General features: G+C 46.9%; 1 protein-coding gene across 1 annotated transcript in view; it reads left to right on the forward strand.

Annotated features, from left to right (window-relative positions):
• Positions 1 to 27,689, forward strand: part of SLC24A4 (solute carrier family 24 member 4) — a 578,300-nt gene that overhangs the window by 323,945 nt on the left and 226,666 nt on the right. The window contains exon 4 of the mRNA XM_078662057.1: positions 3,203 to 3,277. Coding sequence (XP_078518183.1) covers positions 3,203 to 3,277 — 75 coding nt within the window. The remainder of the gene's footprint in view (positions 1 to 3,202; positions 3,278 to 27,689) is intronic.

The following is a 27,689-nucleotide window of genomic DNA, read 5'->3' on the forward strand; positions in this document are numbered from 1 at the left end:
AACCCAAACCTAGCCCTGAACCATAAAATAACCCTGTACCCCAAAACCCAAACCTACCCCTGAACCCTAAAATACCCATGTACCCCAAAACCCAAACCTAGCCCTGAACCCTTAAAATACCCCTGTACCCCAAAACCCAAACCTACCCCTGAACCCTAAAAATCCCCCTATACCCCAAAACCCAAACCTAGCCCTGAACCTTAAAAATACCCATGTACCCCAAAACCGATCCCTATCCCTAAACCCTAAAACTACCCCTGTACCCCATAACCCAAAACTATACCTGAACCCTTAAAATATCCAAACACCCCAAAACATATACCTCAGTACCCCAAAACATATACCCCTATACCCATACTTACCTTAGCCAAACATTTAAAAAAAAACACGCTTTTACCATTCATGCATTTACAACGAATTTCGTTGTAAATGTATACGTGGTAAAAGCATATAAAATGTAATGCCATGCGTTATAATGGCATTGCGGAGTCATGATACTTTCGTAATGAAAGTATGCAGAGTGATGGTATGCGGAAAGAAAGTTGCGGAATAATGGGTGTTTACCCTCCCCCAGGAAGTACATTGGTGGCATGGTCGCCCACATCTCCAGCAACATACTCATATTTTTTCACCACCGACTTGAAAAATGCACAGGTCTCTCTTATTGATGGCCAGCAGTGACATACACTTTTAGACACACCTCATGCCATAAGTTCTAGAATTGCGAACTTTAGAGCTGGGGAGCTACGTTTGAATCTCGGCATCAGCTCAACATCCTGTGATTCCAGGCAAATCACTTTGTCTCCCCGTGCCTACCACAAATGAATGTGTTCTTCTGTACTGTAAATTGTGCTCATGCCATGTTGTCGAGTCGACTTGGCGCTATATAGTATTGCAAGGAAAAATAAAGTAGGGAAACTCGAGTTCACACACTACTGAACGCGCACTCTTAAGTGCATCAGCAGTGCACTGTGAATCAGAGCGTTTCACAGGCCTGTCACAGATAAGAAATGCTATCAAAACGAAATCCTACAAAACAATATAATACTGGCCGGCAGCAATTCATACCCGGACAACGTCGGGACGGGCTGCTAGTATATATATATATATAGCCACTGGGTAGTTATAGTGCTGTTTGATAGATCTTCATGAAACTTTCCAAACAGATTCCCTTGTTTAAACTAGTTTTGTCTTGGAAGGTGTCAGGGTGATCCGTCAAGAGGAGGGGGGACCCTAAAAAAGTGGGGGGGCCCAAAACACAAAATCCACATATATTTTTCATAGATTTTTTTAGGCAGGGCTAGTACATAAACAGCTGACTGGAATTACACCAAATTTGGCACACATTTCAGGAGGGTTGGTCAGAACTAGGGGTGTGTGATATATTCTGCACCGCCAGCAGAATTTGTGGAATTTTTGCCACTCTTCATTATGCTTATAATTCAGAGTTCTGGCCAAATTCCCCTAACTGCCGTGTCGCAGAGTTTTCTTTCACGAGCAGCTTGAAAACGGTAAGTTGGCGAACACCTGCGAGATTCGTCGTCCCTTACTATGATTTTCGGTCACTAGGAGGGCACCCGGCGAGATCTCTCCAATGCAGGCAGTAGCTGACGGTCCTGACCATTCACGATCAGAATCTGCTGCTCAAGTAGGAAATCTACTCGAGTCGAAGCAAAATCAACTTGAGACGCTGCACCCTTTGGTGCACCAAATGGTGCAGTTCGTGCTGATTTTTTAGCGTGAAACGAGCTCTTGCCACTAAATCACAGCACAAGCAGCGTATCATGCCTATTTCCGTGAGTTCCGCCCAGGCCCAGTCAGAACATCTCTCCTGCATACACTTAGGAGAACGACTGCCTCACTGATTGGAATGGTAGGTGGGTAGGGTGTATCACACCCGGATACGTGTATGACAGCCAATTGGTGATGCACTTACTGCTTTCTTACACAATACAGTTTATCTTAAAAGAGAAAGGGGTAAGCAGACTTTGAGTTATTGGTAGTCGCTCCTTTTCTACAGGTTTGATCTCTCAATGGAATGATTTAACCCCTTCCATGCTCATGACGAGCTCAGCTCGTCATGCAGTACACTGCTTGTTTGCTCATGACGAGCTGAGCTCGTCATGAACAATGGGATTCATCGATGATTAGCATGGAGGAGGAATCTCTGCAGCATTGATGGTGTTAATGTGTTTAATCGTTTACAGAGGATGCATTTTGAAGAACATTTTGTTTGCGTCATGGAAGGAGGTGAAGATGTAATGCTTGGATTACTTACCAGTAATGTTTATTACTTTGATTTTTCCTTCCTCATCCCAGTTGTTCCGATGTGGTATGCAACTTGGTCTAGAGCTTTTATAAATATGCAGGACTCTGGACGCAGTATATATATGGTCCCTTCCAACAGGAGGGTATAGGGATAAAATGTGCAACTCTTTTTCTACTAGCAAATATGAAACTTCTGTGAGGGCTGACATGGAAAATAGTATGATTAGCAGAGGACTGGAATGATTACGGGGAATTACGAGTAATCAGGATTTTCATACTTAATTTGAAAATTACCAAGAGTATCTTTTCATTATTTAAGGTTAAAAGAAAAGAAACTAACTGTAAAAAAACAATGTGGATGTGTTGTGGTTTTGCAATCTTTGAAGATGTAGCTTTAGAAATGATGCAGTATTGACATCAGAATAGTGCTTTGGCTGACCACTGCCACATTGAATTTGATAATAGAGATATCTGAACAGGAGCTGCATTTAAAAGAGGAGGAGAGTTCTATGCAAGATACATTTATTGTTTATTGATGTTCCGGTTCTGGATTGTTCTTAGTTGGAAATTCTTTAAAGAGGCTGCTGTCTAGGGGGTGCAATAAAAGGTTATGCATAATGGTAGCCTCCGGTCTTGTAATGAAATCCAATGACTGCCATTCAGGCTTCGTCTTTCAACATGGCAGCCTAAAGGTGTTTGTGCCAAGGATTTTATAAAGTCAACTTATATTCTCTATGGCAAGGTCTTAAAAAGTACTACAACATGACAATGGCAATTTCGTACAGCTAGAGTACGAGAAATAAAGTGCAAACATTAAATTATTTCACTGCAGTTCTTCTTTAAATGTTTTTTCTCACTAGCAGTGTCAATATGTTTTTAAATGAAGTTTAACTAGAATGACTATTTCTCAATGTTTCCCCTTTTCTCTCCTCAGGCTCTCTATATGTTCTATGCCTTGGCAATAGTGTGTGACGACTATTTTGTTCCATCTTTAGAAAAGATTTGTGAGGTACGTGATTATTTGTTTATTGATGTCTGATGCTGTTTTTGTAAATCTGTGTAAGATAAAAGCATACAAACATTACGTCTTAGTAGTGAAACCTATCGGCTTTGCCAAAGCTCAGACAGTTGCCATAGATGTACATGAATCAATGGTGGCTATCTTTGAATGGGTTTGTAGTGTTGGAACAAACCCCCTCAAAGATGGCTGAAATGATGTGCAGGAATCAACAGCAGACATTTTTGATTGCATATGTATTATTAAACAAATCTGCGGTGCAAGCCATATTTGAATCGGTATCTTCAAATAATACAAACACATTGCTGTGTGCCTACCATGCAAATGAGTATATGCACACTTACAGGTGGCCATTTTGGAAGCCTGCTGCTATTACAGAAGGAAGAAAGCAATAAAAAAATTATAAGAAATTGAGAGATGGGAGGGCGATAGGTGCAAAAAGAGGGAGGGCGGTGAAAATTCCAAAATACAAGAAGGAGGGGTAAGCAATGACAAGTTGGTGATAAAAGCTGAGGAAGTAATACAGAAAGCAAGGTAAAGTAGGCAGCAACATACAGGCGAGAGGGCAAGAAACGCATGCACTCCAATGAAGTGCATAGAGGAAAAGAAAAAAGTAGTTCCCTGCATGCCAGGAACATTCGCCGTGGAAGGATATGACTCAATCAGAACTCTATGACACTGAAATGTTCCTAGGTGGAGTATATACAAGAATAGGAAGAAAGACATCAAATCACGGGGAGAGAACTGAGGTAGATTACAAAGCCATCCAAATATGAGGCTGACTCAAAGCCCGCTGTTTTTATTTTGCAAACAATAGATCTGGCTGGAGACAACTAAAGCTCTCAAAACCTTTGAATGGCAGGACACTAACTTATCCAATTGTTAGAAAATTGAGATATTTTTGACTTGTAAAATTGGGATAGAAGGAGACACATGTTAGGCATGAGTCGGACCTATAAACATCTCAGCTTGTGACTGACTCTTACACAGTCCTATAAGACTTTCATGGCCACTGGACTATTTGGATGTCTCCTAATTTTCTGTTAGACTAGCCGGCCTATGATCACATGCGCATTTGTGCTAACTTATCGTACTAAAAATATGTGAAAAGTGCAAAGATTTTCTGAAACACAAGCAAAATTATATTTGGCCGTTCTCCTAGTAAGAATGTAATTTTGAGGCAGTAAGTTGGAATATGACACTTTTTTGTGGCATCTTGAGTTGGCATTAATACAGCATTGCCCCTTTGCCTATTAAGGCTTAATCAACGCAATGTACAAATCAAGGTAATGTGCTCAGGCCCTGAGCATGGTAATCGTGCTGTGAATGGTGTGGAGATGAGTTAACATTGGCAGTAAGATAGATCCTATAGGTGTCATTTATGTAGTTTTAACAACGTAGGTTGTGATACAGACTAGGTAGACAATCTACACTTTTCCTCAGGAAGGTACAAATGTTTATGAGAAGAAAGAGGGAACCTAGAACTTTTTTAGGGTCATATGTTGTACCTGAAATGACGTTAAGTTTTATTTAAAAAATCATCACATCTGTTACCTCGTGATTACATTTAATACCCCAAAAATTCAGATTGTGGACCAAACTGGAGCTGAGCTGTGGCCCTGTACAACCACCACCATGATTCTCTTTTCTTGCCTGAACACCACGCTCACCACAGAATTCCAGTGCATCATGGACCACTGGGAATTTGGGAACTGCAACAAAGATCACTGCCACTAGGCCTGGGTTCCTGATTTTTGTTTTGTTTGAATCTGTTTATTGAAGATTTGTTTTTGTGTTCCAAGGATAATGCAAATAATGAATAGTATAGCATACATTTAAAGGCATAATGCCATACAATTAATGAAGGATATTTTGACATACAACTTGCATCAACAACATAGTTGTGTGGCAGTAGTAGATAAGCTCAAAGAAAACAGTAAAAGGAAGGTGGACACTAAAGACCTGCCCTAGATCATGATACATGTCTAAAAGGTACTTCACTTTGTATGGTAGGATACCCTTATGTTAACCCATGTAGTTAAGTGGAAGAGGCAGGACTACAGGTAAATCATTGACAATGTTGGTAACAGATTCATTTCATATATGTAGCAATAAAGCAACAACATCTCTAAAATAATAACATAAGAAACCAAATGACTTGGAGCCCTCCCCCCCGATTCCCTCACCCACCAATAGAAATGCTCATGCCACTGCTGTTAAGAATCCACAAATAAGACATACTGGGGACGTGTGAGTGCAGGCATTCTTAGTTAATGAGATAGCTGAACAGCAGATAGCAACATTAAGCTCTATGTCCGAAGCTCCCTACAAGGGTTCAGAGTCATGGTCTACCTCGTTTGGGTGGTTAGACTGCAGTTTAGATAAGATATTGTCCCAGTGAGTGGTGATGGGATACCTCCTGAGACCAAGGGTGTCTGCTCTATGCAGGGCCACGCTTTCCACCTGCACCCAATTGAGCATCGAGCGTGTCCAGACTACAATTCGTAGGGGCTCAGAGGATTTCCATCTAAGAGTAATAAGGCACTTAGCCACTATGAATCCTAGATCACAGCAAGGGCAAGCAGTGTCTGCTCTGTGGTACTAACAATTTATATTGGCGGGAGTAAGATCAGCTCTATGTACAATATAAAGTTGAATAAGCTTAAACCAGCATTACGTGTCTTGGGCCATCTAGCAGGGTGTCACATACCTTAATGAGTGCACGGGAATGTTAAGTTGGTCCTCCAGTGTTGTCTTAGAGTTATGATCTCTGAAATAGTGTGGGTGTGGAATGAATCAGAGAAACATTGGATAAGGTGTTTTCTCCTCCCCTTTACATGGAGATATTGGACTATAAAATGGATGGGTAGTTCAGTGGTCATGTCCCTCCACTGGTTTTCTAGTGTAGCAATCAGTCAGTTGTGTAGTAATAATTGGCCATCTTCCTTCTTCAACGTCACACACAGAGCCAAGGTACTGTCCTGGTATAGGTCACTCAGCTTGTGCAGGCCAGCACCATGCCATGCTGTTAACTTCATTGCTGATGTGGGTCCTCCACCCCTCAGCATACCAAACAGCACTAATCCTGTTGCATAGGGGATCATGTGTTTAGTAAGGACCGGCAATAGCAACTGTAGGCCACTCCCAGCAGCAGGGAGTCCGACTGACGTATTTGTATGTAGGGGTGAAACAGATGCAGAATAGCAGAAAAGCTCCAATTAGGTCAGGATGTGGCTGTGTCTGACAGGTGTAAGCCTTCCAGCCATTTAGCGATCCATTGGACTTGAGAGGCAAGGCAGTACTCGTCAAAATGCAAAACCTCCCCAATCCGTAGGTGAGAAAAGCTTTTCTAAAGCTACCCTCACCTGGACTTGCTCCAGATGAATTCTCGTACCTGCCAATCAAATGCGCGAAAGAACAAGGTTGGGATATAAAGAGGGGGGGTAGTAAAGAAATAAAGGAGTCGAGGTAAAACCACCATTTTTAATACATCCACCGCCACATGACCTCCAGTGGCAACGTGCACCAAAAGGGCATTTGCACTTGCAAGGATGTGACTGCATAAGTAGCACTGCCATCAAACAAATTAGCTGCAGAATGATAAACCTGCACCCCAAGGCAGCGAAATGTGTCTTGCTGCCAGTCTAGTTGCAAGCTGCCAAGGACAAAATGTGGTTTGGGAACGTCCAATTGACCCCCAACCCAGAGAGGGAATGGGTTGCAAAACGGTCAAGAGTTAATGCAATCATGGTAGGAATGTTGCATGTCTCTGAGGTAGAGCAACATATCGTCCGCATATGAGCATATTATATGTGTCCTGTTACCTAAGGGGATGCCCCATGGCACTCCCCGATCACGCAATGTAAGCGCCAGTAGTTCAATTGCAAGGGAACACATTAAAGGTGAGTGCTGGCAGTCCTGTCTTGTTCCCCTGTGCCTGTGAATTGGTCCTGAAATTGGAGGTCTAGTCTTGATCCTGATTAGAGGGTTAGTGCATAACAATTTTACTAATATGATAAAACGATGACCAATGCCATAGCGAGGCAGCTTATTGAAGAGATAATCCCATTCCAAATAATCAAAGACCCTTTCAAGGTCTAAGACCAGGTATCCAGCACAAGGCCAGTTTTGCTGGGAGTAGGTCATTAATCTAAATAATCTGCAGAGGGTCAGGGAAGTATTACAGAAGGGGACCAATCCATTTTGATCTGAGTGTACCAAGTCCGGGAACAGTGGTGCCAGGCAGTCTGCAAGTATTTTGGCTCTGAAGTTGTAGTTGGTGTTAACTAGGGCTAATGGCCTGTAGAACCTTCATGGTTTAGGTGAGAGGCAGAGAGACTACTGATGGAGAGGGCCTCTTCCTACATTGTCAGTAGGTGGGGGGCTAGATAAAGTGCAGATGCTTTGTAAAGCTCCACCGGTAAACCGTCAGGCTAGGATACCTTCTGGTGGTCAGCGCCTTGATTGGGATGTAGTTCAATAAGTGTGATGGAACTATCGAGCTCAGTTTGCTGATCTGGGGTAATGCAGGACAGTTTCAGTGTAATGTGAAAGGAATTAAAGTCATCTGGCTTGCGTCTCTGATTGACTGATACATCTGTGTATAGTGTCGCATCAGCTCGTCATGCATGGCGTGTTGTCCATAGAGGACTGATCCTCCAGCAGACCGAGTGCCATATTGGGCTGTTAAGGCACGTTCTGGAAGATGAGCCGTGTGAAGAGCCATCCTGATCTGTCAGCTGTGACAGAAGTGTGGGCCAAATGAGCAGCATAGTTAAGACAATGCAGTCTTTCTAATAATGTAACAAGTTTACGTTGCAACTTTGCCTCTTCAACCGGGCCACTGGTATCATTCACCTCCTGGGTTTCCAGGTCCAGGAGCTTGCAATATATTTTAGAAATGTCCCTGGCATGTAGTTGTCTCATAGTCCCCTTTGATCCCAAGCAATGCCATTGTGTCATCAACTTGAAGTCATCCCATTCTATTAGTAGTAGCCGTATTGGCATTATTGTCAAAGTATTCTGTGATCACCATACTAAGTGAGGCTCGGAAGGGGGGTCCTCTAGCACTGCAGGTTGTAGGCACCAGGTGGGTATGGGAGGGGATCAATCACCCAACTCCATTGTAAAAAATGGAGACAGAGTGTGTGCAACCCAGATAATCTACATGTTTTATGGAAGGGAGTAACAATGTCATGGCCACTAATCTATAGAAGAAAAAAAGGAATACACCTTTGCATCCAGGTGACGGAATCACCATATGTCTACCAGCTGCCATTGTTGGATCCAGTCTTGTAACACCTGTGCATTGGAGATTGCAGGAGTGTGGGGCTGCTGGGGAAAAGAGTGATCAAGGGTGTTGCTTAAGACACTGTTGATATCCCCCCTATAAGCCATGGCATCACACTCCATAGGGATAATATATTCTAGAAAGCATGCAAAAAGTTGGACTGGTCAGAGTTTGGAGCATATATAGAGCCTATTAGTATGGAGCTGCCGTCAAGATGGCCCTTCACTAATGCATATCAGCCTTCTAGATCTAGTATAGTGTCATCTACCACAAAGGGGGGCAAGGCTTAACCCACAAAAGCACTCCCCTGGCATAGGATGTGTAGTTGGTGGCAAACGGTAAACATCATTTAACACGAATACTTTTCCCCACAGGGAATTACAACGCGGTTGTTACAATAACTACGTTGTAACAACGCAGACCATTACTCCACAAGTCAGAACTACAACTTGCGGAAGGGGGAGAAGCTGTTGGAAAACACCTTCCTTGCTATTGCACATACTTGAGATGGATTAGTAAATAGTACTATTCCAACATCCGGCCCCCCTCCACAAGTCGTTGTTATGTCTTGCGGGGTAATGGTATGTGTTGTTACAACGCGGCCCTTGCAACGACCACGTTGTAATTCCCTGCGTGGAAAAAAATGTAGAAAAAAGAAATATTATCAATGCAAACACCTGTCCATGCCAGTGCCTGTGCAGTTTAGGGACTTCTGTTTGTATGAAAGAGTCTCCTGCAACAATGCGATTTGTGTGGAGCGGCGTTTCAAGTAGGAGTAGACGAAGTAGTGGCACGAAGGCATGTGCATGCCCCTCACATTCCATGTGAGTATATTAAAGTGGGTCATGTAGGCAAGGACAAGGCGCCCAGAAGCTGGATGTTGCATATTTGTCTGTGAGGACAATGCTGTGCAAGGTAAAACTAGTATTAGCTTGTGGTGGGGTTCTGTCTGTAAGGAGTTGAGTGTCGTAACAAAAAAATGCAAAACATTAACATGACAACGTGAACACCAGTGGAGCAGAGGTAAAACATGTGTCCACCCAAACAGCTGAATAACTAAAACTGATAAGAGTTACCCAGCTAGGGAACTGGTGGGAAAAAGTTGGGCGACTAATGTGAGGGCATCCTGCCCAATTGAAGATAGACTTTTGAGAAACCATGCAAATACCAGATCATGACACAGCTGTTTGTTGAGTCAGAAAGTTTAGTATTGATACATTTGTGAATTGGCTAGGCAGAGGTCAAGCAATAGTGATCCCTCACCCCTGCAATAGAAAGGCAAGTAATTTGCAAACAATATGGAGAAGAAATGCTAGAGTGTAACCAGTAATCATAATGGAAGTATCAGGTATTAGTGATCTGGCAATCCAGTTATCCGATAATGTCTTCAGCTGTTTGTAGCATTACTTCAGACGGGCACCGAGTCCCGCGCAGAGGGCCACGTAGTTGATGAGCCGCCATCACTGATAGATTTATCTGAGCCGTCACCCGTCTCCGAGTCTGGTATGGTTTTATGTATCGCTGCAGCAATCTGAAAAGCCAGGCCCTTCTCCCGAAGGGCCTGAAGTGTTATAAGTCAGGTGTGTTCTTCGATTGAGAGGAGTGTAGGCCATGACATCCCAAAGCCGCCCTGCAGCAGGCCGAAGTGCCAGCCCACACAGACCAGCCCAGGGTTGATAGCCCCGCTGTCTCAAACCAATCCCAGGCATCCTCCGGGGAATTAAAGAAGTGTGCTTTGCCCATTGTTGTCCCTCGCAGGTGTGCTGGGAACAGGAGTGCATAACAAATGTCTAGTTCACGTACGCGGTACTTGACTGCTAAGAAGTAGGGGCCAGATGTAGGTAATTCTAATTTACCGATTCATAAATACCGAATTTTACCGATTCGGTATTTATGAATCGGTAAATTAGAAGTTGGGAGATGTAGGAAAATCTTATTTTTCAATTACCGAATCGGTAACATTCGGTATTTACCGATTCGGTAAATACCGAATTGGTATTGCCCATTGATTCCTATGGGCCTTGAAGCCCATAGGAATCAATGGGCAATACCGATTCGGTATTTACCGAATCGGTAAATACCAAATCCTGCAAGGGTGCAGGGGGTGTCACTTTGACACTCTCTAGCACCCCGAATACAGGCACGTGAAAAACAGACATGCCCTAAGGGCATGTCTGTGTGTCACATGGCACAGGTGTGCATGCACAGATGTGCATGCACACCTGAATTCGGTATTTTACCACCCAATTGAATTGAGTGGTAAAATACCGACTCTTAAGGGCCTGTGGCACTCTTAGGAGTGTCACCTACATATTGATTTACCGAATCGGTAAAATTACCGATTCGGTATTTTACAGAATCGGTAAATTTACCGAATCGGTAAATTTACCGATTCTGTAAAATGTTGGCCCCTTCATGCCGAATCCTAAATACCGGTCGGTAACGGCCGAATTCGGCCGTTACCGACCAGTATTTGCTCTCCTACATCTGGCCCAGGTTCTTTGTTTCTGCACCATTACTGTGTAATCCGGGAAGAGCATTGTCTTTCCATTGTCGACTGTAACCTCTCACGTCTTCCGTGTCTTGCATAAAATAGAGCCCCTATCAAAGTAGTGTAATAGGCAGAACAGGAAGGGTCTGGGGTTTGAGCCAGGTTGCGGTCGGCATACAGGAACATGATGGCCATGTTCCACCAAAATTAACTGCTAAAAAGCCTCTGGAGGCAGAAGATTCCTCAACAATTGGTTGATGTTGATGTAGGCGGCAGCATCCAATCCCTCTACTCTCTCTGGTGGGCCCACCACTCGCACATTGTTTTGCTGCAAACGGAACCTCCGCATCTTCAGCGCAGTGTTCCAGAAATTCCAATTGTTCCACCAGCGTGTGCATTGAAGATTATAATTCCTGAACCCTTGGCCGAAGATCCATAATGTTCAGCTCAGCAGTATGAGCTTTGTCCACTAACTTGCGGTGATCTGCATGCAGCAGCTTCAGGTCTGTCGTCACAGTATCTATTTTGCTTTCCAGTGATGTACGCGTGCTCTCAAGTGTAGTACCAATCCTCTCAACAGCCACAAGGACAGCGTCCAACTTGTCACTAATTGAGGCTCTTAGAGCAGCATTGTCTGAGGAACAAGCATCGCGAATTAGCTGATCAGGGCCCTGGAGGGCCTCGAAGATGCGCCCTGTATGGTAACGTGAGGTGGCCCATGACACACCTTTTTAAAGGCCATTGTTTAATAAGCACTGAACCGCTGCATGGGGCGAACTAGTCAGTACCCAAGGAGGTGAGAGATGTGGCAGCAAGAGCAGCCCCAGCGTCCCAAAGTACATCAGCGTTTATAGCTTGTGTAGTTTAGCTAAGGGCCAGAGAAGTCTCATATTGGACAATTGTCCATGCAGTGCCTGTCACTGGTTTAGCTTCGGGTTGAGGTCACTCACCAGGTACAGCAGCCAGAAAGCCAGTGGTCAGGGGTGGGGCTCACTTACCATCGCCAGTCAGGACAGCTACGCATGGTAGCATGAGCAGCCCCGCAGATGTAAGATTAGGCAGGCAGTTTTACGTTTGCCAGAAGTGATGGTCAGGGGGTGGCAGCAGGCATATGGATGGATGCTTGTGGACAATTGCACATTTGTACACCATAGGAAACCACAGTTGTCGATGGGAAGATTGTGCAGTCTTGCCTCACTCGGTTCCTGAAATAGTGACCAACAGGCATCAGAATTTTGCCCTCATGCACCCTTTCAGAAGAGGCTGGAGGCCCAGTTAGCTGCGCTACCATGTGCTCCAGAGGCTAATCCTCCCTCTCAGCAGGTCCGCGTGTAGCTCTCCTCTAGCCCTGGATCTTCATACAGCGATAGCGTGTCAGCTCCCACTAATTGCGAGTATCTTAATGGGTCACCACCACTCTCCTTCGTGGTTCACAGTCATCCAAATTTAGCACATTCGATGGCGGCATATTGCAGCTGGAGCTCAGCTTATCCTAGCATCGCCGGCCAAGTGACAGTCCAGCCAGGTGACCCAAAGGCAATGCGTAAGATCTCTTCAATCTGGGATACTGTGTGGTAGGCACGCTGTATAAATTGCAGCTCCTGTCTCAATCAGCATTGCGGAGAGTTTGGGCGATTTCCTTTCCTGTGGAGCGGTGTTCCTGGTAGGTCACCATCTGCTCCCAGCAGGGCCACGTGCACCCTTCAGAACGTATCGGTGTATTCAGGCTTCACACTGTCCTGGGTCAAGCAGTCAGCCACTCCCCAGGAGCGTCTGGGTTGCTGACAGTAGATAGTCACACTCAGTCTGCCACAGCCCTCCATGGGTACCCATGTGGTGCCACTCCGGTGTCCACACCTCGTTGGTTGCGGACCTGGTCCCTAGGCCTTAGCTACCCACCACAGTGGCGCCTTGTACCCACTCTTCTTGATGGCATTCTGCATAAAAGCTTTTTAGGTAAGTACTTAATGTTCTTCCATCAGGGAGGTGTGGGATAGGTATGCCTATTGACAGCTGATAAATATGTCTAAGTTCAGAAAGATGTGAGGGAAGGCGTATAATGAGGTGTGATTTAGAAGGTGTGGACTCATAATATTGATGTTATAACATTGAGCAACACTTTTATCGACTCTACAATATCGACATGTAGTCAACGTAAGTTGATGAAGAGTTAACAATAACATGTTTTTGATTCCCTATTTAAACACCATTATGATATATCGTGAATCAATATTATGGAGTCGATATATGTGTATGTCAACATTATGTTATGTTATGTTATGTTATGTTATGTTATTATCATTTTTATTGCGCACAGATGCTCCAGCTAAGGAGCGTCCTGGCGCAGGGAATGGTGGACACAACACAACACTGAAAGGAACGAAAAAGTGAAGGAGATAAAAATTAAAACAGGTGGGTTTTCAGGGCCCTACGAAAATACTAATAAGTCCTCTAACAGGCGGATTTCTAAAGGGAGAGCATTCCAGAGGATCGCGGCTCTCACCCGAAAGGAACGACCGCCCATCCGGCTAAGTCTGAAACGCGGGACAACCACAAGGGATTGGCCGAGAGATCTGAGAGGACGGGTCGGAACATAAATAGATACAAGATTATTAAGTATCTCTGGTGCCGACCCTTTTAAAATTTTGAAAGCAAGACTGAGAGCCTTAAAGTGAATTCTGCTTTTGATCGGTAGCCAGTGTAGGGACCGTAAAGTATTAGAAGTAGGACAGGACCTTGGCAAACCGACCACTGCCCTCGCAGCCGCGTTCTGTACGCGTTGTAAGCGAACGATCTCCGATTGGTTAGCTCCCAATAGGAGCGAGCTGGCATAGTCCAACCGAGATATAATCGTCGCTTGGATGACCAGCTGTCTTGTCGGAGCATCAAAAAATGTGAGCACCGGCCTTAGCCCACGTAGGACACCAAAACATCCTGCCGCCACTCTCTTAGTATGAGTCGTAAAGCAGAGGGTATGATCTAGCCACACTCCCAGGTTTCTGAGTTCCAACACTGGTGAGGGGGCCGGCCCCAGCTCAAGAGGCCACCAGCTGTCCCCCCAGCAATCCGCTCCTCTTCCGACGATCATCACCTCAGTTTTTTTTGCGTTCAGCTGGAGACAGTTGTTATTCATCCAGCTGGCCACCTCTCTCAGCCCATTTCGGAACCTAGGGGCATCCTGCTCGGCATCCCCGCTGATCGTAACCGCTAGCTGCGTGTCGTCGGCGTATGAGACCATGGTTAGGCCCCACTGCCTGGCGACATCAGCCAGCGGTTGGACGTATAGGTTGAAAAGCGTGGGACTCAGCGAGGAGCCCTGAGGGACCCCCAGGTCCAGCTGATGGTATTTGGACTGAAAAGGGGGGTGGCAACGCAGAAGGAGCGATCGCTGAGGAAGGAGCGGAACCACTGCAGAGCAGAGCCACAGATGCCAATGCCCTCGAGGCGGTGCAGAAGGATGCGATGGGACACTGTGTCAAAGGCAGCGCTAAGGTCTAATAGAATGAGCGCTGCCGTTTGACCTGCATCCAACACAACCCGCAGATGTTCTACCATTGCCAGAAGGGCCGTCTCCGTGCTGTGTCCAGCACGGAACCCATTCTGCGTGGGATCGAGGACATTGGCCCAGGTCATATGCTCAGAGAGGGCCAGGTTGACATGAGCCTCCATGACTTTGGCCGGCCAGGGAAGCAGGGAAATAGGGCGGTAGTTTTCTGGTTTTAAAGGATCCAAAGATGGTTTTTTCAGGATCGGAGAAACCACCGCCTGCTTCCACTTGGCAGGAACGATACCTGAGGTCAAGGAGAGGTTAATCAGCGAGCACACTATCGTGCGCCCCTGAAAAGAGGGGTCTCTAAAAAGGGCAGATCTTAGAGGGTCCGCAGGAGAAACGTATTTGACTCGTTGTGCCCGCTTGACAAACTCATCCCAGGAGAGAGTGGGGAGAGAGAGCAATGCCGGACAACTACGAGAGCCATTCAAGGGATTCGAGGGCAACGTCGTACTAGGGAACGACTGATAGATGTTCTTGACTTTGTCCAAGAAAAAAACGGCTAGAGTCTCACAGTGGGAAATGGAACCATCCACTTGCGGAACAGCTCTCTTAACCATCAGATCTTTGATAGTTTTGAAGATGGTCTTGGATGGATTGAGGCTGTTGCGGAATTCCGTCGCGTACAACGCTGCACGGGTTCTACAAATGGCTCGGTGGTAGAGCTTGACGGAAGCCAAATACGCAGTTTTTTTAACGGCATCATACGACTTCCGCCACTCCCTTTCTGCCCGTCTACATGAACCCTTCAAAGCGCGAAGAGCACTGTCATACCAAGGACTCGACTGCCGGGAACTGGATTTACTAGAGATGATAGGCACCAGAGCATCAAGCGCCTTGGTAATCCAGCTGCAGAACTGGTCGTAGCCCGAGGTAGCATTAAGCAGAGGGCCTAATGGCTCTTCAGCCAAGATGTGATGTAGGTCCTCTAGCCTAAGCTTGTTCCAGTGGCGCCGAGGAATCCACTTAGGAGGTGGAATAGTAGGGGTTACAGGAAGGGGTAGCCAGACGGACACCAGAAAATGGTCGGTCCACGCCACAGGAGAAACAGCCAAAACTTGGACATCCGTTAAGTTAGTAAAAAACGGATCCAAAATGTGACCAGCCACATGTGTGGGTTGGGAAACAATTTGGGTCAGCTGGAGGGCCTCCAAATCCGCCAGGAAACCACTGACAGCCACAATCTCTTGCTTGTCAAAGTGGAGGTTGAGGTCACCTAAGATAGAAAAATTGGCGCAGCCACTAGCCAGCGTGCTCACCGCCTCAGGGAAGGCTCCCCTGAAAGCTACATCACTGCCTGGGGGGTGATAAACAACCATCCCCGACAACGAGAACTGGGGGCTGATAGTAATCTTAAACAGGGCGCTTTCGCACCCAGCAATATGCAGACCCGTCCAGGTGCACGCAAAAGTAGATTTTATAGCTAGGGCGATACCTCCACCTCTAGACAAGCGGTTCCACGTAAAGAGTGAATAACCTGAAGGGCAGGCCAGATTGATTATGGGTGCGTCAGTGTCCTGGAGCCAAGTTTCAGTGATGACAAACAGATCTGGCACCTCGTCAGTAATGAGGTCTGCAATGGACAAATGGTGTTTTACCAGCGATCTGGTGTTAAGATTTAGTATCCGTAGACCATGGACAGAACTCCTACTCGGCAGAGGCGCGCGAGTGCGTTCCCGCGGAGCTGGGGAGGTGTCATAGTCCCGAATACCCACTGGCGGGCCAAGCGACCATCCCATGCAGGCACACTGATAAGGGCCACACAACGGATGGTGCGGTGCATAACTGCACCGCGGGAGAGACTGCCCAATTGCCCGGAGCGATACACGGGTATATACAATCATCCTGCTACCCAGGAGGGGTTTACCGAGAGAAACCCGCAGCGCCCCGCGCGTCCTTGGCGCGGACGGGCAGACTCTGGCTTGACTCAGGCGCGAGTCAGGCGCTACCGCTGCGCGTCACCGCTGCGCGAGAGGTGTGAGCTTTAAGTAGAGGCTCACCTGGTCTCCTATGTAAGCACTAGAGCGCTCAGGCAAGTGGCACGTTGAAGAATGAACACCCCCAAGATGGCGGCCAAGCGCCACGAGTAGGCAGTAAAGGAAGCAATAAACTCCGCTCTAAACGCGGTGAGGGCACAATTATGCTGCAAGTATGTGGGCACAGCGATATTGTATTAAAAACAGGGGAATAAAAAATTAAATTAACCAAGATAGAAAAAACGGTAAATTTTTAAAATAGTAATAAGCGCTGCACGCTTAATATCACAACAGCATTAGCGCGCATAGTAACACCTTTTCCCAAGGCCGAGCTGCTCAAAGTGCTCGCCTTAAGTAGAGGCTCACCTGGTCTCCTATGTAAGCACTAGAGCGCTCAGGCAAGTGGCACGTTGAAGAATGAACACCCCCAAGATGGCGGCCAAGTGCCACGAGTAGGCAGTAAAGGAAGCAATAAACTCCGCTCTAAACGCGGTGAGGGCACAATTATGCTGCAAGTATGTGGGCACAGCGATATTGTATTAAAAACAGGGGAATAAAAAATGAAATTAACCAAGATAGAAAAAACGGTAAATTTTTAAAATAGTAATAAGCGCTGCACGCTTAATATCACAACAGCATTAGCGCGCATAGTAACACCTTTTCCCTTTTGAGCTCTATGTCGTGACAAACAACACATTTAGAAATGATTGTAGTGCGGTCCAAGTAGTGCTGTTTGTATATACTGCAGACGTGCAGGGTCATGCAACTGGCACAGATATCCGAAGGCGCCGTGCACGCTGGGATATGAAATAGTAATGAAAAGTAACTTAGAGGCAGAAGCATCTGGTTTACTTATTTATTTAGTATTTTTGTAGAGCTCATACAAAGCCCAGCGGCATCAGAGCATCACATAAGCAAAGCGAGAACAGTATCAAAGTGGATCATAAACTGTAGTAGTAAAGTTACGTGAAAGAGAAAAAAGTATTTTATAGGATGACGTTTAAGGTATGGTGTGGTTAACAAACCCACATAGAGGCACCTGAAGGTATTTGGCGTCCCGACTCGCTGCCCCACCCACATGCTCTGCAAGCGAATGTGAGTTATGTGTCAGAATAATGAGAACACACCAAAGTGGTACATAAAACAAAATAAAGTGCAGTATAAAGCGGATCAAACACAGCTGATTTAAAGGACAACACCAAAGACACTCAAGGAGAATATAACACATCTGGATGATTTTAAAGGACAACACCAAAGACACTCAAGGAGAATATAACACATTTGGATGTCACCAATGTTCTCTGCCATTCAGCTGTATTCCTCATTAGCCTCTCCAGTGGCCCCAAACTGTTCTGGAGAAAATCAGGGTGTGATTTCACACCCTCAAATTAGAGCAATGGCTTCTGTAAAGTCATCAAGGCTCAGATGTTAGGGAGCAGGTGGAATACTGGGCCATCCTTTTAGAAAACAAGGGGCATGTTTTATAAAACAGCACCATTCAAACTGCAGATATGTAGCTTGGCGAAGGAGTAATTATTTTTTTTGTTTTTTAAAAACAAATTCAAATACAAAAATGTGGTGGTCCGCAATCAATATCGATGGCAGCCTTCCACCAAATATTCTGTATCTTGAAGGGAGCCGCCATGTTGGTGGTTCCTTTCAACATGCAGAGAACATCATCTCGAAATTTGGCAAATGGTAATGTTCTGGCCACCCTGATGGACTGTACTCCGTCCGCAAAAGTTTGAAGCGCTGTAAATCTCACAAAACAGGTTGAAAAATAATTGAACAATCTGATGTCAGGATAGAGTCCTACGCCAAACGTCTGAGGCCAGCCATGTGTGAGAAGTCTCTGCCATGGAACAAATCTCCTGTACTATGTGTAGGTGAGGTTAAGTAGTGCATTTATTCATTTGTGTTGGCTCGTGTTGCAGCTAAGCCAGATGCAGTGACTTGCTGCCTCTACCACTCAGCCATAAAGGTAAGCAGGCAGATTGACTTATACTTGGACTTAAACTCTGGTGTTTTGTCTGCACACACAAGCGTCAGGAGAGGTTTTCTGTCCAATTCAGAGAAGTCATCTCCTTCTACAGGGGGTTCCACAGAGGGCCTTTTCTGCACTTCTAGAGCCGAACAACAGGGATTGTGTTGAGCAAATTGATAATGCTGCTTTTGGTGTCAATGTTAACAACTATTTTAAAGTGTTGCATCTTAGGGTTTCCAGCATTCATAAATAGGCAAGTTTTAGTGTTCTGTAGTATTTCAGTAGATCACAGGTGGAGCGAATGAAGACTAGCGCCGCATTCCAAAAGAAAGAGGTGGAACTGAGGAAACAAGGACTTTCAAGAGATAGAGGTTGGACAAGTGCAATTTGCAGTTAGGAACATAATTTGAAGCAGGTAACAGCTCCTCACAATGTTTTCTGGCAGAGCCCCTTAGACCATTACGTAAGGATAGACTCTCCTTAAAGTGGTACTTTATATGGCCCACTATTTTGCAAGGCAAGGCATAATTCGTATCCTGATTAAAAACTCATAAGTCAGCAGAGTGGCAAATGAGGTCTCACAAGGAAGGTCCTATAGGTATCCTTTGCAAATGGACAAAGCTCATCTTTTGGCCCAAAAACGCTGTGGGATGGTTCTGCGGAGTACTTCAGGGTCTGCTCAGAGATGGTCGTGCTACATCGTACAGATCTTCTATGCGTATGTGTTGATGACAGTTTTAATAATAACTGTTAGTTTATCCCAACAAATTACTGGTAGGCTAGGTAACCCATTGCATATTCTACAAAAATGGTATGCAGTTCCTAATGTTAAAAGCAGGAGTTAGTGTGTTTTTTATGGGCTCCACATGTTGGTATGGAGTCACAGGGGTGGGGAGAAGAATCCTCTCCTCTCGAAAAAAGACCCTCACACACCCAGCCAGCTAGGTGTCTTGCTTCATCATCAGGTCTGCTCCCTATCGGGTCGGCGCCGCAATACCCGATCGGCACCCGAGATGGGGCCTTCTTGGCGGAGATCTTTATTCCATATGTCGGTGGGTGAGGTGCGTGTGAGGGCCCTAAATCAGTGTAGGTGATAGTGGTGTGTAGGGAAGTGGAGTAAAATAGGGGAGGTGGTCCACTCAAGATAATTTTAATGAATGTGGCCCCTACCCTAGTTAAAAGTAAAACAAGGTGCGTATCTTCACTCTTAGTATATGAAGCTTATGCGTTTGTAAAAAAGATCAGCATGTTTCTTGCCCAATAACTTATTAGATGGCAAATCATCAGGACCAAATAGGATCTACCTACACTTTTTGGTGGTGGTCAGAAATGAAGTAAAGTGAACAAGTGACCACCATTACAGCACCCTAAAAAGTGGTACCTGTAGATCTAAAAACACAACCCCATTAGGGTCAAGGTTGCATGGCATCAGTACCGGCTGGTTTAGACACTGATGTGTAGTGTTGGTTCCTCAAAAAATGGGTGGCGGTAGTCCTACCCTCATGCAGCTGGGCGGTAGTCCTACCCTCATGCAGCCGGACCGGCTGCGTGAGGGTAGGACTACCGCCGCCCGTTTTCCTGAGGAACCGACACTACACATTAGTGTCTACACCAGCCGGTGTAGTGTCGGTTCCTCAGAAAACAGGTGGCGGTAGTCCTACCCTCATGCAGCTGGGTGGTAGTCCTACCCTCACGCAGCTGGACTGGCTGCGTGAGGGTAGGACTACCGTCGCCCGTTTTCCTGAGGAACCAACACTACACATTAGTGTCTACACCAGCCGGTGTAGTGTCGGTTCCTCAGAAAACAGGTGGCGGTAGTCCTACCCTCATGCAGCTGGGTGGTAGTCCTACCCTCACGCAGCTGGACTGGCTGCGTGAGGGTAGGACTACCGTCGCCCGTTTTCCTGAGGAACCAACACTACACATTAGTGTCTACACCAGCCGGTACTTATGCCGTGCAACCCTGACCCTAATGGGGTTGTGTTTTTAGATCTACAGGTACCACTTTTTAGGGTGCTGTAATGGTGGTCACTTGTTCACTTTACTTCATTTCAGCATAGGAGCAGGCAGTGGCCCCACGGCACTGCCTGCTCTTGAAAAACGTTTTTTCGCACATTGACAAAGCGGGAGGGGTCTCTTGGGGACTCCTTTCCGTTTGTGAATGGGTTACCACCAACTTGAAGTAGGTGGTAAAATGCGATTGTTTTGCGACCGCATTCAGTCTTTGGAAGGGATACCCTGAACACGCCCTTTTCACATACCAAATCGCAAACACATTTTGGAATTTGGTCATAGGTTATCAAATTGCCAAAGGAAGGGAGAGCCTGCATTACCTGAGGACAGCAGAGGATTTCAGTGACTTTCTTTCTTCTTCGTCACCCTTGACCTCGCGGAACCCGCTTCGCGGGTCCCGCAGCGCCTCGCGCATAGGAGGCAGCAGACCCTGGACCTTTGAACAGCTGAGGACAGGAGGCGCGGGCAGGTGAGCTAGCCGGCGGGGCTGCGAGCACGCAGGCAGGGACTCCGATGACCAGGAGCCCCTGCGCGCCCATTTAACACACCTGGGCTGCTCTCCCCGCTGGCCACGCCCCCCGCCCTCAGTCCTGAAAAAGCGGCAGTTTGCTTTGTCAATCGGAACCCTTATCTCGTTGCTGCCCGCCCGTGGAAATCATCGCAGGAAGGGGGAGCCTGCATTACCTGAGGACAGCAGAGGATTTCAGTGACTTTCTTTCTTCTTCATCACCCTTGACCTCGCGGAACCCGCTTCGCGGGTCCCGCAGCGCCTCGCGCATAGGAGGCAGCAGACCCTGGACCTTTGAACAGCTGAGGACAGGAGGCGCGGGCAGGTGAGCTAGCCGGCGGGGCTGCGAGCACGCAGGCAGGGACTCCGATGACCAGGAGCCCCTGCGTGCCCATTTAACACACCTGGGCTGCTCTCCCCGCTGGCCACGCCCCCCGCCCTCAGTCCTGAAAAAGCGGCAGTTTGCTTTGTCAATCGGAACCCTTATCTCGTTGCTGCCCGCCCGTGGAAATCGTCGCAGGAAGGGAGAGCCTGCATTACCTGAGGACAGCAGAGGATTTCAGTGACTTTCTTTCTTCTTCGTCACCCTTGACCTCGCGGAACCCGCTTCGCGGGTCCCGCAGCGCCTCGCGCATAGGAGGCAGCAGACCCTGGACCTTTGAACAGCTGAGGACAGGAGGCGCGGGCAGGTGAGCTAGCCGGCGGGGCTGCGAGCACGCAGGCAGGGACTCCGATGACCAGGAGCCCCTGCGCGCCCATTTAACACACCTGGGCTGCTCTCCCCGCTGGCCACGCCCCCCGCCCTCAGTCCTGAAAAAGCGGCAGTTTGCTTTGTCAATCGGAACCCTTATCTCGTTGCTGCCCGCCCGTGGAAATCGTCGCAGGAAGGGAGAGCCTGCATTACCTGAGGACAGCAGAGGATTTCAGTGACTTTCTTTCTTCTTCGTCACCCTTGACCTCGCGGAACCCGCTTCGCGGGTCCCGCAGCGCCTCGCGCATAGGAGGCAGCAGACCCTGGACCTTTGAACAGCTGAGGACAGGAGGCGCGGGCAGGTGAGCTAGCCGGCGGGGCTGCGAGCACGCAGGCAGGGACTCCGATGACCAGGAGCCCCTGCGCGCCCATTTAACACACCTGGGCTGCTCTCCCCGCTGGCCACGCCCCCCGCCCTCAGTCCTGAAAAAGCGGCAGTTTGCTTTGTTAATCGGAACCCTTATCTCGTTGCTGCCCGCCCGTGGAAATCGTCGCAGGAAGGGAGAGCCTGCATTACCTGAGGACAGCAGAGGATTTCAGTGACTTTCTTTCTTCTTCGTCACCCTTGACCTCGCGGAACCCGCTTCGCGGGTCCCGCAGCGCCTTGCGCATAGGAGGCAGCAGACCCTGGACCTTTGAACAGCTGAGGACAGGAGGCGCGGGCAGGTGAGCTAGCCGGCGGGGCTGCGAGCACGCAGGCAGGGACTCCGATGACCAGGAGCCCCTGCGCGCCCATTTAACACACCTGGGCTGCTCTCCCCGCTGGCCATACCCCCCTGTACGCCAACCAATCAGCAAGTGCCCATAGAGTATACCTTGAACCACTGTCCCCGCTGCGCGGGAGCGCGCGGGAGGGCGCCGGGAGAAGCCCGGGACAAGGGCGGGACCGTCTGTGGCCGTCCGGGGCCGCCGGAGGCCGGGCTGGGCCAGGTTATTAACATTTACTGGTGTTTGTTGTCTGATTATTTTAGTGCTATTTACTTACTGTTTTAGGGTCCTGTCATGAGTCACTCTGCCCCCCCTGGTGTAGGCAATTCTGTTCTTGGCCCACTAGATACATTTTTTTTAAAATCTACCAAGGAGGTAGATATGGACCTCCTCCTAGCCGAGAGAAGAGCAGAGCGTCGACGATCGATTGAGCAATTAAAGAAAATCTCTATGCAGTCTCAAACTGTCTTAAATTCTACCCATGATATGGTTGCACAAGGGTTGAGCTCAATTGAGGCCGATGCTACCGACATCAATCAAACCCCAAGAATATTTAGGTTCCTAAACATTTCCCCGCTTTGTGTCAATGCCATTAGTGGTGATCACTTGGCTTGCCCGCCGGTTGATCATTCCAGTTTTGTGGAAAAAAAATATCCCCTTTACCAATCTTATTGATTTGGAATCTCGTTCCATGTTGCCCACCCCCTCTCTGGTTGGTATAGACCTAGGTGATGGTACACCATCTAAGAATCGATGTAATAGTAGAGCTAAGCCAGCTGAGGCTAAAAGGGTTGTGAAATCTCCACCGAGGAAAAGAAGGAGGAAGGGGGGGTAAAAAGGAAAGGCCATAGTGGCCGGCCACCCACACCAACACCATCCCAACCAAACACCGAGTTGGCACTACCATCTATCGTAGCGCCCTTGGTCTCAGACATACAGGGGATGGATACCCACGAGATATCTAGTGAAGGGGTTCAGGAGGTGTCCTATGTTAACATAGAGAAGCTTATTAAATCATACATGCTTCCTGTATTGGAGCGTGTTAGGACACTGGGGGATAAATTGGACCGCCTGCTGGCGACCATAGAGCCTATCCACACTCCTAGCGAGGGCAAGGTAAAGGGACCACCAAATTCAACTCTTGGTATATCCCAGGGCGCAGGCATTACAACTAGTTCTACTAATAAAACTACTAAAAGTGCTCCCAACACTGATAACGTTATTATAAACGTTATTATAAACCAAACACTGAGTTGGCACTACCATCTATCGTAGCGCCCTTGGTCTCAGACATACAGGGGATGGATACCCACGAGATATCTAGTGAAGGGGTTCAGGAGGTGTCCTATGTTAACATAGAGAAGCTTATTAAATCATACATGCTTCCTGTATTGGAGCGTGTTAGGACACTGGGGGATAAATTGGACCGCCTGCTGGCGACCATAGAGCCTATCCACACTCCTAGCGAGGGCAAGGTAAAGGGACCACCAAATTCAACTCTTGGTATATCCCAGGGCGCAGGCATTACAACTAGTTCTACTAATAAAACTACTAAAAGTGCTCCCAACACTGATAACGTTATTATAAATAACAAAGCATTGGTTTCAGTAGCCAAACCCCCGCCAGCGACAAGCATTGCTAAAACAAATCCTAGGGTGGTAGTCAATAAACCACCTGAAAAGGGTGCAGTGTCACAGTCTAGGAATGGGATGAGTAAATCCGCCAATCCCACTGGTAAAACTAACAGACCCCTTCCACATAAGAAAAATGTTGATCTGCCCCCGGATTCTACGAACTTTGTAATTGTCATGACGGGAGTGCCTCCGGTTGCGGAAGGGGATATGGAAAACTATGATAGCCTTAAAAACAAAGTCATCTTTTGGCACTACCATCTATCGTAGCGCCCTTGGTCTCAGACATACAGGGGATGGATACCCACGAGATATCTAGTGAAGGGGTTCAGGAGGTGTCCTATGTTAACATAGAGAAGCTTATTAAATCATACATGCTTCCTGTATTGGAGCGTGTTAGGACACTGGGGGATAAATTGGACCGCCTGCTGGCGACCATAGAGCCTATCCACACTCCTAGCGAGGGCAAGGTAAAGGGACCACCAAATTCAACTCTTGGTATATCCCAGGGCGCAGGCATTACAACTAGTTCTACTAATAAAACTACTAAAAGTGCTCCCAACACTGATAACGTTATTATAAACGTTATTATAAACCAAACACCGAGTTGGCACTACCATCTATCGTAGCGCCCTTGGTCTCAGACATACAGGGGATGGATACCCACGAGATATCTAGTGAAGGGGTTCAGGAGGTGTCCTATGTTAACATAGAGAAGCTTATTAAATCATACATGCTTCCTGTATTGGAGCGTGTTAGGACACTGGGGGATAAATTGGACCGCCTGCTGGTGACCATAGAGCCTATCCACACTCCTAGCGAGGGCAAGGTAAAGGGACCACCAAATTCAACTCTTGGTATATCCCAGGGCGCAGGCATTACAACTAGTTCTACTAATAAAACTACTAAAAGTGCTCCCAACACTGATAACGTTATTATAAATAACAAAGCATTGGTTTCAGTGGCCAAACCCCCGCCAGCGACAAGCATTGCTAAAACAAATCCTAGGGTGGTAGTCAATAAACCACCTGAAAAGGGTGCAGTGTCACAGTCTAGGAATGGGATGAGTAAATCCGCCAATCCCACTGGTAAAACTAACAGACCCCTTCCACATAAGAAACATGTTGATCTGCCCCCGGATTCTACGAACTTTGTAATTGTCATGACGGGAGTGCCTCCGGTTGCGGAAGGGGATAGGGAAAACTATGATAGCCTTAAAAACAAAGTCATCTTTTGGCTAAAAACAAATAGGCCCCTTCCTTCACATCTCAATGGGGACATTGTTACAGTCAGAAGATGTCGGTGGGTAGGGGTTCGCCCCAAGGACATAGAGGGGGACATAGTTATTATTAACTTTAGGGATCACAAAGTTGTATCCCATCTCTCTGATTGGTATGTAGGAAGTAACGAGGGTGGGATCTCAACGAGGAATCTTACTTATTTTTACCCTGAGACCCTGATCAATCCATCTGATCACCCTCCTGCTAATAACAGTAAAAACACCAAAAGCCTCCTTAAATGGACTAACTTTACTCCCAATTATCACGGATTTCAGTTCAATCCTGAGGCGCAGTATCGCTCCTACATTCAATCTAATTATAATTGTCCCGCTCAGACGCCAGGTTGGGCTAAGATCAATACCCAGACCAAGGGCCTTCCAGTCCTAACTAATTCATTGTTCCCCAATAAGCCCCTGTATCCTCCGGTTCCTATAACACCTGCCCTTATACAGACACAGCAGTACCCAGGTTTCTTCCCACCACACCCATTTCCAAATATGTCTACCCAGCCCAAAGAGCTATGGAAGATCCCCTTGAGAAATCTATTTGATCCATTATCATGGTTATCAACTAATGATTGACCAGTACTTTCCTCTAGGGTTGATGTCTCTAACTTGGAGTGCTGGAGGGGGGTAGATGTCCTGGGTATCACTCCCAATGTTGCTGAAAGGCCAGTAGACCAAGACTATCACTCCGTGGAGGGCTGTATTGGTTGTAGAAAAGGGTTAGAGTTAATAACTTCGTTATCTACCCCCTTGTATACCAATGAAGTTAATTTTCTAGGAGCAAGCAGTGGGCCAACTAGTTTGGATGGGCCATTGCGTTTGATAAAGGATGGTCCGTCCACAGAAGTTGTGGGGTATGTTGAATCCTCTCTCTTGTCTAATGATTCCTGCTCAAATGTTGTTACTAAAATGTGCGAGGAACTATGTGGAAAGGGCACCACTTTGGGATGCTGGAATGTTGCAGGAATTGATTCTTGTGTTTGTATTCCTGATTGGGCTGATTTTATACGACAAGGTGACGTCTGGTCGTTCCAGGAGACTTGGGCGACCGAATCTGTTTATTTTCCAGGTTTCCTGAATTTTGATAAACCAGCGGTGAGAGGCCAAAGAGGCAGGGCCATGGGTGGTCTTATCATTTGGGTTCGTCAGGCAGCAGGTGTATCTGTGAAGGAGATCTTTATTGACTGCCCAGATATATTGATAATCAGTATGGAAACAAGTAGTGGGCTGAACATACTGCTTGTCAACGTATATGCAAGAGGCATTGCGGGTGGCCGTGTGTCTTCCACCCTTACATGTTTGGATGACTTCTTGGGTTCCACCTAACTAACGGGTCATGTGGTTGTTATGGGGGATCTTAACACTTGTTTTGAACCCCTAGGCACTGAGGATGGTTTATTAACCGATGATGAGGACCTGACATGGGGGATTCCCCAACTTGAGTTACCCCCGATCCCCAAGTGGTCTCAAGCAGCCACATTTATTAAAGGTCTCTGTTTAAATTGGGGGCTGCGCGCCCTGAATGGACGCGTAAGCTCTGATAGGGTAGGCAATCACACTTTCTTTAATGGCAGACATAGTAGTCGCATTGATTATATCTTAGTTGATATTACAATGTGGCACTTAGTTTTGGATATGTCAGTCAAACCTCGCCCAGAAAGTGATCATGAACCTCTATTAGCGGAATTGAAGGACTTGAGCTTTGCAGGGCCGTTTGTTCGCCAGCCTAATCCCGTACAAGAGGCTGTGGTTTTAACAAATAACATGAGGAGGGTGCGTTGGCCAAAGGTTTCTGTAGATTTGGAAGCACGTGCCAAGATCAGAACCCTGGTATCAAATTCCATAATGGAAATTGACAAATGCGAAAACCAGGAAACGATGATCACAACAATCACAGACATCCACGCTAGCCTGTTCATGTCTCTAAAAACCATGTTTGTCAAAATTGTTGCTAACAAGGGAAGGGGGAAGGCTAAGAAACCAGTTAACTGGTTTAACGATGCCTGCCGTGAGTCCCACTCGTCTCTGTTTAAGGCCTTGAAATTAAAGAACCTGGCCTTAATCAAAACCTGTAGGAAGGCGTACAAAGTAGCCAAACATCAGGCAAAAGCTGCATGGGACGACGAGCGTTGGTGCCTACTTGCTGAGGCCTGTGGCTCCAGGAACTTCCAACGCTTTTGGCATCTCCTTAGGTGGGGTCAGTCTCAGGACGACCG

Source organism: Lissotriton helveticus, chromosome 9, assembly GCF_964261635.1.
Source record: "Lissotriton helveticus chromosome 9, aLisHel1.1, whole genome shotgun sequence".
NCBI classification, from domain to species: domain Eukaryota; kingdom Metazoa; phylum Chordata; class Amphibia; order Caudata; family Salamandridae; genus Lissotriton; species Lissotriton helveticus.